The following is a 15,384-nucleotide window of genomic DNA, read 5'->3' as shown; positions in this document are numbered from 1 at the left end:
AGCTGGTCTGACTGACAGGCTTCCCCTAAACCCCCCCCCCATAACCTCTACCCTGTACATATCACATTAATATTAACTGTACATATCATATTGATATTCCTAGCATGTTTATTGACTTTTTATATTCAGATTCATCGCACGCATATTGACTTCATATTCATTTACTTCTACACACTGTAATAACATGCACTATCTACATAATCATGTCTTTTTTTACTATGCCATCATTTGCACTATCTGGTCACATGCCAAACTATGTTTTGTTGTCTTAGTACTTGTACTCTGTCAATGACAATAAAGTTGAATCTAATCTAATCTAATCTAATCTAATCTAATGTTATGGTAAAAGTCATCCAGGGTTAGTCACTAAATCTGGTATGGCTATTCAGTGTCTGTATTATGTCAGCATTTTGTATGTCTACTCATAAAACCTCATAATACTTAATCTGCACGCTCAATGGAAGAGGATTATGCTAATGAACATAATCTGTCCAGTAAGAACTGAACATGGGGAATTGCCAGAGGAGCCTAGCAATTGTATTCCCTTCACTTCACTGTCTTCGGATATAATTTAATTGAGTATGTTTATCACCTTTACAGCCATTAAGCATGCACGATGATAATTCCAGGCATTAGTGATGCCAAACCCAGTTTATCTATTCCTGTCACATGACTGGGAATTTCAAACACAAAATAAAATGTGTGTTACACAAATCTTCATTATGCACATGAATAAAATGCTTTAAGACTTTTATTGCTTAATGTGATTTTAGATTCTAACCCTAACCCTAAATTAATGATCAGGCATACTTTACATTTTGAATGTTTCACTCATGTGACTTGTGTTTTGATGAGGGTATAAATATGACATTATTGCCATCTACTGGTCAATGTGTAATATCACAAGGGTTTTAGCAACAAGATTTGGGGGATTTGGGGTTTTTTGAAGATGGAAATATATCTCTATTATTTATTATCTATTATTAATGATATTATAATAAGTATATATATATATATATATATATATATATATATATAAAATGTTGGTTAATAAAAATTGTACTGCATGGAATGGAATCAGGAATGGTATCAAATGCGTGTTTGATACCATTCCTCATTCTATTCCATGCTGTACAATGACCCCGTCCTCCGGTTTCTACCTCCACCAGCCTCCACTGCTGGGAACCGAGGAGCATCTCCCACAATGTGATAATAGCAAACGTTTTGACGACCACACAAAGATTTAAAAATAAAGGAGCTGGAAAATATTTCAACAGTCATTGTTTATTTGTAAGATAGTTTGAACATGTTATAACTAGTTTAGTAGCTTGTCCCTTCAGTGGTAACAGGTAGTCATTTTTATCAGTCATATATACATCATGAATCACAGTAGGCCTATTAGTGTGTTAAAACACAAAATCATTCAACATTGTTCCAATATCTTAGCAACCTCTGCAAATTGTATATCAACAAAATCATCTGAGAAGGAGAACACCAATGAGGTATTTCAACAGTAATTTGTTTTGATTGGTTCAAGCCACTGATCTATAGATCATTTGATTGGTTCAAGACCCTAGGGAGACTGACTACTATGTGGTATGGCTGATACTATTCGTCTAGTGACATGATACAGGGCGTGTAGTTTAAGCCTCTCAACAATGTCTAGCTGGTCGAAATCCAACAGGGGAGGTTGGTGGAGGAAGATATCGTAGAACAGGCTCATTGTAATGCATGGAATGGAATAAGGAATGGTATCAACCACATGTAATACCCTTTGATTTGATACCATTCCTGATTCCATTCCATGCATTACAAAGAGCCCATCCTCCGATTTCTGCTTGAATGAATGATGAATGAATGCTTCTACCAGCCTTCCCTGATATCCAATTATTTACAGAGACCAAACCCATTTTCACACAGGGTCATGGGAATAAGGCACAAAGCAACAAAACTCACATACTAAAATAAACTACATTCTTTCATAAAAAAAATATTTCAAATGGAATTCTTGGTTAGATTGGGTTCCAAGGCTTTCCTGGAAACAGACGTCAGGTCTTGAGTATGTATCATAAAGTATATTTCAGAATTGTATATTGTATCCGAAAAAGTTCAACATTCATTTTTTGTTTATATAAACTAAATAACAAGACTGTATTTGTATCAATAAGACTGTAATCACATTGAGCTAGCTCTCAGATGCAACAAAAATATTACCAACAATGTCACATTGCCAAAAGGGGCCTACAAGAGTTTCTCACTGTACATCCTTCTAATGCCGTTTCCATTCTCGTCAGGTATTAGTCCTGGACAAACACAGTAAAAAGTATTGAAGTAAATTTGTCATGATATAAAAGTGGCTTATCATGCTCCATGCCATGTGTGTGCTTAAACAGTAACATACAGAAACAATCGTCATATCCTGTAGCTTCTCTTTAAACAGTCAATAGAGAATATCTATAAATAGTGTAGACAAGATAAGTAAAAGCTAAGTAGATACAAAACAGAATCATTATTTATTTCCTTCTCCCTTCCACTATTTATGATATCATATATTACATTTGTGGCAAGAAAACTAACCTTTGATATTAGATATCAACATTGTTGATAAGACCAACACGTTGGCTGGTTTCAGTTAAAAACAGACAGTTTTGAATGATGTCCTTTTTCAAAGTGTTCATATATTATTCTTCAGTGTGTGCTGTGCTAGGCTAGAGAACTGATACGGATAGTTCATGCACATGCTGTCGATGTCAACGAGTACACAAACGAAGAGCCTATGCTTCTTATAAAGGAAGAGCCTATGCTCTGAGGTCCTGCTAAAAATAACAGTCCTTTTCTGAGGAACAGTCATGAGTCATGACACAAAGAATGGTCTATACACAAAATGACTGGCCATTTAGATTTCACTTTGTGAAATCCGCTCAAAGTAACAGCTGATTCATAGCTTCAACAGTCTTTTATCTCTTTCAAAAGAAAACTGCCTCTGTTAACTGTATATATATATATATATATATTTACTACTGGGCATTAAATCAGTAGTAATTATTCGTGTGACAGATTATATGGAGAACAGCAGATAAATTGTGCTACTGCAGGTGGTACATCTTCATGCTGCAGGTGGTACATTGAGGCTCTCTCATCTTCATAAACACAAAGACAGCCGCAGTGTAGCGAACTCCTTTGTCTGTACACACAGCATGCCTCTTTTTACCGTGGCTGCCTGTCCAATGGATACAGTTTTTCATTGTGGTTTTATCTGACATGCTGCCATGGTAACCAGCAGCTTTCTGTCTCTTGGCTGCTAATATACATCTAAAAAAAACAGTGCAGTTCTGATTAAGGGCCACTAGGGGCATCAGGGCTATCTCAGGGCATTGGTTGGTCGGTGTTCTAAATGTGAACAAGATGTTTGACTCTCTGAACGGGGGATCTGAGATATGAAGAGAGGAGAACAAAGGCTTGTTGTCTCCACGGCAACGCTCAAAAGGGAACACTGCAGCCAGAGGCAGGGGGTGTTTGACTCGTTCTGTCGGCCTGGTGATTACCGTGGTTACATGTGAGAAATACCTTTGTGAGTTCAGCTTCCAGCTCTCAGCATGGTTCCCTTTGAAGCCAGGGAAGGGAGACATGGTTGATGTGCACGCGCGCGCGCACGCACACACACACACACACACACACACACACACACACACACACACACACACACACACACACACCACCTAGCAGCTGGGGCACAGCTGCTGTCTGGTAGGTAGAACACAGGAATCAGGCCAGAGGTCACTAACTAATGACCTGAAGGTGACCTTTGGGCCTCCTGACCTTTCTCCCCCCACCCACCCCCACCCCCACCACACCGAAGGAGCCAGGTCTAATTCAGGGGCAGGGGTTAGGGGGGGGTTAGTTAACTACAGGTCTGTGATCAGCAGAGTATGTGTAGTCCGTGTCAATACAAAAGTCAACAGGTCATCAGATATTCGTACAGTGTTCCTACAGTGCGGAGGGTGGGGCTGAAGAGGGGTGTGGTCTGAGGAAAGAGGTGTGTCTAGGACCCTTTTTGGGGTGTGGCGGGGAGACGCTCAGTAATCCAGCCGGTGACCTCCTTCAGAACCGATGCTGCTGTCTCTGGGAGGTCGTGGTGAAGCTGGTGGTAGCCTCCGTCGTAGATCTGGGACACACACGCACGCACACACGCACATACAAACAGGCACACACGCATACACACACACAAATACACACACACATTATGATCAGCAGATGAGCACACCCCCGCGCCTCCCTAGTTGGCCATTATTTATGTTTCTCTTTCTGTGTGTCTCTCTCTCTCCCTCTTCCAGTCTATGTCTGCCTCTCTCTTTTGCTCTGTTCTGTAACCTTTCTCTCTGTAAAGTGACAAGTGATTATAAATGCCCTTTTGGAGCAGCCACTTAGACTAATGGGAGTTCAAGACTGGATGATTTCACTTGTAAATTTCACTTGTCTGTATTGTTTTGTATGTCTTTCTCTCTGAGCAATTAAGGCTTGCTTGTTCATAGTTTCCTGTGAGCAACGGACTGTTCTTGATGTTATGAGCAACATCTGTTCTGTTGTTGATGGTCTGGTGTAGTGATAAACGTATTACCCCGTTCTGTTGCTGAGGGTCTGCTGTAATGATACACATATTACCCTGTTCTGTTCATGCGCTGCTGTCGTTCTCTATGTCCATCAATCATCGCCTGCAGCTTGGGATAGAAATAAAGTCTACTGAACAGAATAGAACAGTCACCAACCTTGATCTTCTTGTCAGCGCTCTGGGCCTTGTCAAACATCATCTGGGACCCTCGGACGTCACAGAGCTTGTCCTGGTCGCCGTGGAGAAGCAGGAAGGGCCAGGTGATGGCGGGGATCTCCCTCTCGATGCGTGCGGCCGCACCCATCAGTTGCATCCCGAACGAGACGCGCATCCCGCCATGGAAGTTCAGCTCGTCGGCGTCGTATAACTCCACCTGTAGGACGGATGATGAAAAACGTTTGAGTTTCGATTTTTTCGAGCAACATTCAGTCATCACTACAAGCGTCATTTCTGAAGAAGAAGGTCTTACTTGAGATTGTTGTAAATCGGATTATGGTTGTTTCACCCAATTATCACCACAACCAAAGTTATTAGTGGTCTTTGTTGTCTAAAGAGCATGGAAATATATAAACAAATTCGGGCAAATAAACAAGAAAATAGCCTTTTATGGAAGCTGTTTTCACATACCCATATGTGTACGGTGATTTTGGCCAACGATTTTGAGGTACAAAGACAGGCTTGTTGTAATGCATGGAATGGAATGACGAATGGTAGCCACCACCCGTGACTGACGTTTATCTCAGGCCAGATACAGGCGTTTTGAATAATGAATGACAAGGTAACTAGGACAGCCTTATCAGGAGTGCCTGGAAACTCCAGCCCCACACCTGTCTTTGTTGTGGTAAAACAACATTGTTAACAGAACAGGTTGAGAAGGGAGGGGTGGCATGTTTGTTGTCTGAGGCTTGATTAAATGCGATGTTTGGGTGTAAACACAGGGCTGGACGTGACAAACCTCTTGGCTTGGAGCTCCGCCAAGTGCTACTATTGTGAGCCCAGCCTTTCAAGCATAAAAACAACTGCACGCACGCATGCACATATACACACAAGATACACGCACACGCACACCTTACATTCAAGATTCAAGGTACAGCCGTTAAGTTGTACGGTAAAGTTATCGGTAAAGTTAACGGTAAAGAGTTTAAGTGGTCACAACTAAGTTGTCCCTTGTGACCACTTAAACTCTTTACCGATAACTTATAAAACGTATTTACCGTACAACTTAACGGCTGTACCTTGAATCTTGAATGTAAGGCGTGCGTGTGCGTGTATCTTGTGTGTATACGTGCATGCGTGCGTGCAGTTGTTTATGCTTGATGCTTTTTATGCTTGAAAGGCAACTTAGTTGTCCCTTGTGACCACCAGATCTTATCCACCTCATTTTTCTGGTTTTCTGCTCGAAATGACATGCCCACAGTGAATATAGAATATCTCCACAATCACAAGGGCCTTCATAATGATATTGTTATCAAATGAAAGCTAACACCTGTGGGGTGGCTGTAGAAGTGTCAGAATCAAAATCTATGTTACAGTGTCAGAGCAAATAGAGCTAGAACATTATAAAACATCTCAAATTCAGTCTCCGCCTAAAAAAACAACAGCTTTTACAGTGAATATCACTTTGGAAACCTGATAACGAAGCCCAAATCATCTAGGAATCAGTACTCCAGGGTCTTATTAGTACTTGTGCCAAAGTCGATGCTAGCAATGTGAGCAAATGCAATTTTGTACCTGTTTTAGTACAGGTATGTTTAGGCGGACACCTATATGTTTAGGCCATTTGGAGATATTTTGGCACCATCTTTGACCTTTGACCTTTCTCATGTATCAGATTTCTTTTTTCTTTTTTTTTTGTGGGGGGGGGGGGGGGGTTTGGGTTGGCCGACCAATGGTATGGAAATTCGGCGTTGAAACCGGACATGACACATTCTCCAGTTGGAGAAAACTGGATGTGACTTAGACCGTGTTTACCGTCTCGGGAAAAAAATGGTGGCATCGTATAGCATGCAAAGTTGTGAAAAAAATGTAATATCGATGAAGAGAATTGATCGAGGTAAACTCTTTATATCACTTCGGATCCACATGGGGGTCCGTGGCTCCTATATTAAACTCTTTACCGATAACTTATAAAACGGCTGTACCGTGGATCATATGAATATCACGCGCGCACACACACACACACACACACACACACGCGCACACACACACTCACACACACACACACACACACACACACACACACACAAAGACCAGTCTCACCTGTTTTGGGTCACGGGAAACACACTTTGAGTCTATGGTTCCCAGGGAGAGACTGGGCAACATGTGGTTCAGGACTTTAGCCAGGAACACCTGGGGATGAAGGCATGAAGTCATCACACAACCACCGAGAGGACAGAGGGGCATGCTGGGAAATAACACATCTCCCGTCATGGGTTAGGTCGGTTTAAAAAAGACCAATTATTTTGTGCGGGAGGGATTCGATAGAGATAGATCTATCTATCTACACATACCTTGAAGGGACTGGCAGAGTCTGGATTCATCTGGACCATCGGAGCGATCAGAGCCACGCCGGCAAAATCGCTGGGCCGTTCACATGCTGCCAGAATGGAGATGGCCCCGCCCTGAGGAAAAATACCATGTTAACCCCTGCATGTCCATCTGTCTGTCTGTCACACACACACACACACACACACACACACACACACACACACATATAATGACATCTCCTGTGATATGAATAATCGAGGGTAATCTCGTTAGGAATGACACAGTTGCGTAGAATCAGTCAATTTGGCACAGCGGGGTGTGCAGAGGCCTTCTCACAAGCTAATTTGTTTCAACCTTGTTTGTCTCTGCAGGTTTTTGTCAGAGTTTTGAATATTCATGAGCAGGGGGCCACTGTCAAAGCAAGAGAGAGGATGTGGAGAAAAAAAACGATTCCCACCAGAACACAACAAACACACGCGTATGTGCATACTCACGCACGCACGCACGCACGCACACTCACACTAACACACACCACTCCACACAGAGACACACAAACACGCACGCACACATGCACACACACATACACACACACACACACACACACACACGCACACACACGCACACACACACACATACGCACGCACACACCATAAGGACCATTCTGGGTCACTGCCTTCCACACCCTTACAGGTTTCTAGGGTGAGAAGATGCAGACTGGAGAGAGAGAGTGTGAAGAGAGGAGCCTTTGGGGGGGTCGATCCGGAGGGGTGAAGAAGAACAGAGGGACTCTTTAAGAAGAGTGTAAGAGTCTCTCTTACACACACACAAACACACACACACATACGCACACACACGATACACACATACACAAGATATACACACACACACACACACACATACACACACAGCCTCATCCCCCACTAAACTTGAGGGAAGAATATGGGTATTGTGTTGTGTCCTATGTGGACTTTGATTGCGGTTATGTAAGGAGCTAACATTCTGACATTACATAAAGGACTGGCACTGGAGAACTGGGCCACGGAGGAGGGCCAGAGAGGAGAGGGGGGGGGGGGGGGAGAGGGGAGGAGGGGCAGAGGGAAGGAGAGAGAGGGATAAGGGAGGGGGAGAGGGAAGGAGAGTGATTGGGGAGGGGGAGAGGGAATGAGAGAGAGGGATAGGAGAGGAGGGGAGGGAAGGACAGAGAGGGATAGGCGAGAGAGAGATAGAGGGAAGGAGAGAGAAGGAGGGAGAGGGGGAGGAAGAGAGGGAAGGAGAGAGAAGGATAGGGGGAGGGAGAGAGGAATGAATCAGGTGGTCTGAGTGTAAGAAACTTATCAGGACTGGAGTGAATACAGAGAAACAGGTAATGGTAGAAGAGTGGAAGGATGAAGGTAGAGAGAGAAGAGAGAAGGGAGAAGGGAAGAGGGTAGAATCAGTCAGGTGACCAGTAAGGAGCTGTTAGGTGGCCAGAAGCAGTGTGAATTATACAACTTAGAGAATGGGCCTCATTGTAATAGATGGAATGGAATGAGGAATGCTATCACATTCCAAACACACGTGTTTGGTACCATTCCTCTTATCTGGTACTATATAACACGTGTGTGGGATACCATTCCTTATTATTCCATTCCATGCATTACAATGAGCCCGCCCTTCAATTTCTGCCTCCACCAGCCTCCACTGTCAAGTACAGTAGCATAAAGTTTTAATGTGAGGAAAAGGTGTCCTCCGATAAGAAGGGTTGGTGGTAAAAGAGGACATGATAGTAGCAGGGTGAGGCAGAGGGCAGTGTGAGCTAGTTGCTAGCAGCTAGTAGCTTCTAACAGTAGCCATGCTAATGATTACAGGCTGCAGCTGGTCAGTGTTGAGTCCACATGAATGTAGGCCTGAAGTGTACAACCATCAATCTGTTTCAGGATTCCTCTCTTTAATCGTATGTCTTACATAACATACAGTGACTACAGAAAGTCTGTTTGTCATTTGTCACAAGTATGCTGTGCAGATCAGTAGGGGAAAAAACCCGAATTGAAGGTATTTGGATTCCAGGCTCTGGAGCAACAAAGATGACTATTTTGAATAGGGAGAGTAGACTTTCTATAGGCTCGGTATATGTAGAGGTACAGCACTACTACAGTAAGGCAGAAGCTGGTGGAGGTAGAGATTGGAGGACGAGCTCATTGTAATGCCTGGAATGGAATCACCATTGTATGGTTTACTGTATAGACTGTACTGTAGTGGTGGTGGTGGAGGAATGTGCCCCTGAACACAGGAAATGCCAGACTGAACACACTGCTCATGTATTACTGGTTAATAGCCTAAAGGGCTCTGCACACAGCGTGCGATTTCTGTTGCACGTCAACGTTCCATTTTGAAGTTTGAATGGAAGTCTATGAGAACATCGCATTTACCCACACACGGCCCCGATTTTAATCGCACGGCGAACATTCGATTCCATTCATTTGACAGTGCGACAAAACTCGCACGCCGTGTGCTTTGTCCCATTCAAAATGAATGGAATCGAATTTTCGCCGTGCGATTAAAATCGGGGCCGTGTGTGGGTAAATGCGATGTTCTCATAGACTTCCATTCAAACTTCAAAATGGAACGTTGACGCGCAACAGAAATCGCACGCTGTGTGCAGAGCCCTTTAGGCACTGGACATGGGTCTTTTATATAGTGTAGACTGTAGACAGTGAGAAACATGCATGCATTAGCACACATACACCCACACTCGCACGGACACGCAATCGCACACGCACACGCACACACACACACACACACACACACACACACACACACACACACACACACACACACACAGACAGACAGACACGGCAGATGTAAGCATGTGTCATTGTTAGATGGCGGCACAGCGCTGCTCTCTCTACTGGGAGATGGAGATGAACAGAGCGTTAGTGCTCTAAGTACCACTGTGGCACACTGTGAGCGCTCAGCAGACAAAACAAGTAAGAAATCATTCCGCAAGTCAGACAGGAGGGTGCAAAATCTACTCCCCGCCTCAGGCTTGTCCCTTACGATGACTTCCCCTTTCTGACTTCCTGTTCAATGTTTTAGCGTGTTCACACGCTATAAATACCTCTATAGAACCCAGATGGACCTGTCTGCACACTAGATGAAAGCAAGCAAAACAAAACGCTGCGCCTTCTTTTAACGACAGGTCAACTGCAGGCTAAAATCAGCCTTAACTAGCACAGCTGCCGTTCGCTGTCATGATGGAATTGTGAGAAGAATGTTATCGCCGTGATCTGGATGTATATATACAGTACAGATGGCTGCCATTGTTAGAGAGGGCTTACGTCACGGAACCAGAGTTCAACTGGAGAACAGCTGAGCAGAGAATGAGAGAGAGAGGCAGGATGGTGGAGCCAAGCAGGGAGGAGAGGAGAGGAAAGGGGAACGGAGGAGAGGAGAGGGGAGGAGAGGAGAGGAGAGGGGAGGAGAGGAGAGGGGAGGAGAGGAGCAGAGGGGAGAGGAGAGGAGAGGAGAGGAGAGGAGAGGAGAGGAGAGGGGAAAGAATGAGATAGGAGAGAAGAATTGAGGGGAGGGGAGCCAGGCAGGGAGGAGAGGAAGAGAAGGGAGGGGAGGAGAGGAGAGGGGAGACGAGGAGAGAAAAGAAGCGGGGAGGGGAGGAGAAAAGAAGAGATGAGAGGGGAGGAGAAGAGAAATGAGGGGAGGAGAGGATACGAGAGGAGATGAGATGGGAGGAGAAGAGAGAGGAGGAGATGAGAGACAGGAAGGAGCAGCAGGGAGGGGAAGCCAAGCCTGGAACGTTTAACACTTTAATCCTTTAAGGCGTAGATCAGTCGGCCATGTTTGTGTTTACAAAGCTGAACTTTCTAAGAGGGCTGCGTTTCCACCCGAGGGCTTACAAAGGCAATTGTTTGGCTTTTGGGTACAAACAAGCTGTGATGTCAGAGGATCTGTAGTCATCATCAGAAGCCCTCTGATTGCCGTTGCGTTGAACCGAAGAGGTGTGTGTGTGATAGTTATACTTTAGTGGAGGCTGGTGGAAGTACAAATCAAAGGACGGGCTCTTTGTAATGCGTGGAATGGAATGAGGAATGGTATCAAACACATCATGTCATCATTCCTCATTCGGTTCCATGCATTACAATGAGCCCCTGTCCTCCGAATTCTACCTCCACCAGCCTTCCCTGCGTCATGACTCACTGACAAAATGGCCCCCCGAGCAAGAACCCCAGTGTTTAGTCAGGGTATATTGTGTAGAATATGAAATAAGAAAGCGGTGCAATGCTCAACAGACTGGCGTGCTCAACCAGACCTGGTTCAAATCTAGTCCAACAACTACCACAAACTATTAAAACCAGCTCAAGTATTTGACCTGTACTGTATTAGAAACAGGTCTGTGTTCCACTCTAAACATTCAAGTATTTCGGTGAAGGGTTGCTAAGACACCGAAAACCAGCACAATGTGTTTTAAGGCACAACGCATCTGGCTTGTTGAAATGTCAATACGTCAATGTTATTGCATTGCGTTCTCTTTCCGGGCACCAACTCTCTGGAACCGTCTTCCACTTGATATCAGACAGGCAGAATCAGTAGAAGTGTTTAAAAATAAGCTAAAGACCCACCTGTTTTGCGTTGTCTACATGTCATAGGCTGTTTTTTGTGCTGTTGTCATTTATGTGTGTTTTTAAATTGAAATAGTTGTTTTTAAATTTGTTTAACATTTTTGTTTTTACCTATTATATTTGTGGTGCGAAATTGTTTATTTATTTTTTTGAAATAGCTGTTTTTATATTGTTTAAAATGTGTTGTTTTTTACCTATTGTACTTGTAAAGCACTTTGACGTAAAGTGCTATATAAATAAAGTTATTATTATTATTATTATTATTATTATTGCAGCTGTCTGTACTCAAATAAACACGTAAATAAAAATACAAATACTGACCATAGAGTGTCCGATGATGAAGACGGGCAGGCCGGGGTAACGTCCCCTCATCATGTCGATGTGCTGCAGGGAGTCTCTGATAAACATCTGGAAGTTCTTAATATTCATCCTCTCTCCTTCACTCTGGCCATGACCCACTGATGAAGGAAGGGAGGGAGGGAGGAGGGTGGGAGGGGAGGGGGAGGGAGAAGGAGGGGAAGGAGAGGTGTGTGTGTGTGGGGGGGGGTGGGTTGAGAGAGATAGAGGGGGAGAGACAGACAACGATGACAGAGAGAGTAGATAGAGAGAAATAGAGAAATGAGCAGAACAAATATGAGAGACAGATAGAAGAGAGGAGAATTGCCCTCTCTCATCTTCATGACTGTCTCTATAGATGAGACAGGGAGAGGCATTTTGTGTGTGTGTGTGTGTGTGTGTGTATCTGTGTGTGTGTGCCTCCCTCTCTTCCTGAGCATGCCGTAGCATCTATGTGAAAGGTGTGTTGCCATGGCACCACAACACCAGCTACATTTAAAACATTCTGAACATGTGCAGCTCACACTCTTACTCTCTCCCTCTCCCTCTCCCCCCCTCTCTCTCTCTCTCTCTCTCTCTCTCTCTCTCTCTCTCTCTCTCTCTCTCACTATCTACTTTGCCTTTCTCTCTCTCTCTCTCTCTCTCTCTCTCTCTCACTATCTACTTTGCCTTTCTCTCTCTCTCTCTCCCTATCTCTCTGTATGTACTCTCTATCTATCTACTCTCTCTCCCCTTCCCTTCATCTCTCGCTCTCTCATTCTCACCCTCTCCTTTTTAGCTATCTCTACCCCTCCTCCCCCTCCCTCTCTCTCTCCCTTGATGCCCCCTCTCTCCCTATCTCTCTCCCTCTCTCTTTCACACACTGGTGTTGATAATAGCTTTCACTGCTAGTGGTGTGATGGGAGTGTATTGCTGACTACCAGTGAGGTGATGTCGTTCTTTGTTACACCGCAGTGTAGCATGAGGGAGTACGTGTGTGTGTGTGTGTGTGTGTTTGTGTATGTGTATATATACAGTATATATATATATATATATATGTGTGTGTGTGTGTGTGTGTGTGTGTGTCCAAAGGCAACAAAGGTACCACAGATCCTATCCCCGCATACTCAACATGTCAATGGTAACAATGGAAATCAATGACTGAGTTGAAAAATTCTCCATTCATTATTGATCAACCTCCTAGTTCCTGTTTAATAACCTTAGTATTAATATCGACAAACTGAAGGCCACTGTGCTAAAGCCTCTATTCATCTGTTCTAGATTAAACCGTCTCTTCCACAGCCTCTGTCTCTTGGCAGGTCAGAGGAGACTCCTGGGTAATTAACTAAAAGGATAAAAGGACATTCTATCTCAGTGATTAGTATTGAGTGCTTCATGTTAAGTGGAATGGTCTAACTAAGATCTGTCACTCATAACGTGTGTGTGTGTGTGTGTGTGTGTGTGTGTGTGTGTATGTGTGTGTGTGTGTGTGTGTGTATGTGTGCTAAGTGGAGTGGTATCGCTAAGATCTATCACTCAGAAGATGAGAGAGGGAAACACTGAGAGTCCATATGTCTCAACCAGAAGGAGTCTCAGAGCCTTGCTCACTCTCTCTCTGTCTCTCTCTCTGTCTCTCTCTCTCTCTCTCTCCATCTCTGTCTCTCTCCCTCTCTCTCTCTCTCTCTCTCTCTCTCTCTCTCTCTCTCTCTCTCTCTCTGTGTCTCTCTCTCTCTTTCTGTCTCTCTCTCTCTCCAACCAAGGGGGACCTGCTCCAGTTTACTACATGACAGGAGAATATTCACGAGAGACTTTCTCAAACTAGTTATCACCGCCAACGTGTGCTGAATTTCCATCTGAGGCCTGCTCCATTTCAACATGATCCGACTGTCATACTGGCATTCTCCCTGAGAGCCACTGTTCCATTTCTACTCCAAAGTCTAGCTACCCACCTGTCCCAGTGGAGGCAGGTGGAGGGAGAAATAGGAGGGTGTGTTTGATCGTATTCCGTGCATTACAATGAGCCTGTCCTTCGACTTCTACCTCCACCACATTGTAGGGTCAAGTTAGGTACAATTCCCCTAGCCCCTCCTCCCTAGCCTTCCCTTGTAGATAGGAGAGGACGGGTGGAGGCAACATGGCCAACCCCCCCCCCCCTGCCCCTTCAGCCAATCAGAGGGCGAGATGGGGTTAATGTCCACATTGCATACGTACATGTATATTAGTGGTATCCAATCTCCTCAGATCTCCTCATGTCTCACCATGCTTAGACTTCACCCCATCTGTCTGATATAGCCGTGTGTGTGTGTGTATGTGTGTGTGTGCATGTGTGTGTGTGTGTACATGTGTACATGTGTGTGTGTGTGTGTGTGTGTGTGTGTGCATGTGTGTGTGTGTGTGTGTGTGTGATGGGTTTAGTAGGGGGTGTTGGAGGTCCAGTGGGTGTGACTCACCATGGTCGTGAGCGAACACCAGCAAAGACTGAGCCTTCAGGGTCTGGCTAATCTCATCGTACGGACCACAATGCTCTCCTGCTCCATGGGCCACGAAGACCAGAGCCCTGGTGAAGGACGAGAAGAGGGGGATGAGATACACACACACCCACACACCCACACACACACACACACACACGCACGCATGCATGCACGCACACACACAAAAACAGTACGTGTGCATAGTCATGAAAACACACACACAACAGCTTGTGTTGTTTATGTTCAGGGGGAGTTGATGTAATCTGTTGATGAGAGTTCCCAAAGTATTTAGATTATCAAGTAAATCATCTCTCTATCTCGTGGACATGGGTGGGACTTGAAACCCAAACAGGGCACATTCAGGACAGCTGACTGAACATGGCAGATAGAAATAGCATGCCTAGATCTAATACAATAATATAGTTATTTTTCAGTACATACGGTCCCAGCGGGAATCAAACCCACAACATGCTCTACCAACTGAGCCACAGAGAGCCATCTGTCCTGCCTGACATGATTCCTCTACTCTACATGTCTGGTAGTCTGTTCTTGTGTGTGTGTGTGTGTGTGTGTGTGTGTGTTTTAGCGTGTATGTATTTCTAACTGAGCCTTCCACAATGCTGTGCCAAGTTGTGTGGTAGCCAACATCATGTGACCACTCGTGTTGAGTCCGATGTCCATAACCGTCGTACTTTGTAATAAATGGAAGTCTTATTCTTAACCCGTCCGCTATCCTTCAGTGTGATTTTATTTCCACGTGTTTGATTCCATTCTTCATTCCGTACCATGCAATCAACAATGAGCCTGTCCTCCGATTTCTACCTCCACCAGCCTCCCCTGCATGATCGTCATCTGGGCGTTCATACAGTGAAAACATTCCACATCTTGT

General features: G+C 44.5%; 1 protein-coding gene across 1 annotated transcript in view; it reads right to left on the bottom strand.

Annotated features, from left to right (window-relative positions):
• Window positions 1-1,288: 1,288 nt before the first annotated feature.
• The window catches only part of mgll (monoglyceride lipase), a 19,512-nt gene continuing 5,416 nt past the window's right edge, over window positions 1,289-15,384 (bottom strand). The window contains exons 3-8 of the mRNA XM_080534128.1: window positions 14,475-14,581; window positions 12,031-12,167; window positions 7,120-7,230; window positions 6,869-6,958; window positions 4,767-4,982; window positions 1,289-4,165 (exon numbers count right to left, since the gene is read on the bottom strand). Of these exons, the coding sequence (XP_080390254.1) occupies window positions 4,043-4,165; window positions 4,767-4,982; window positions 6,869-6,958; window positions 7,120-7,230; window positions 12,031-12,167; window positions 14,475-14,581 (784 nt within the window). The 3' untranslated portion in view covers window positions 1,289-4,042. The remainder of the gene's footprint in view (window positions 4,166-4,766; window positions 4,983-6,868; window positions 6,959-7,119; window positions 7,231-12,030; window positions 12,168-14,474; window positions 14,582-15,384) is intronic.

This window comes from Nansenia antarctica (genome assembly GCF_963989245.1).
Source record: "Nansenia antarctica genome assembly, chromosome: 6".
NCBI classification, from domain to species: domain Eukaryota; kingdom Metazoa; phylum Chordata; class Actinopteri; order Argentiniformes; family Microstomatidae; genus Nansenia; species Nansenia antarctica.
The sequence above is the reverse complement of the archived record's forward strand: the minus strand, read 5'-3'. Positions and strand labels throughout refer to the sequence as shown.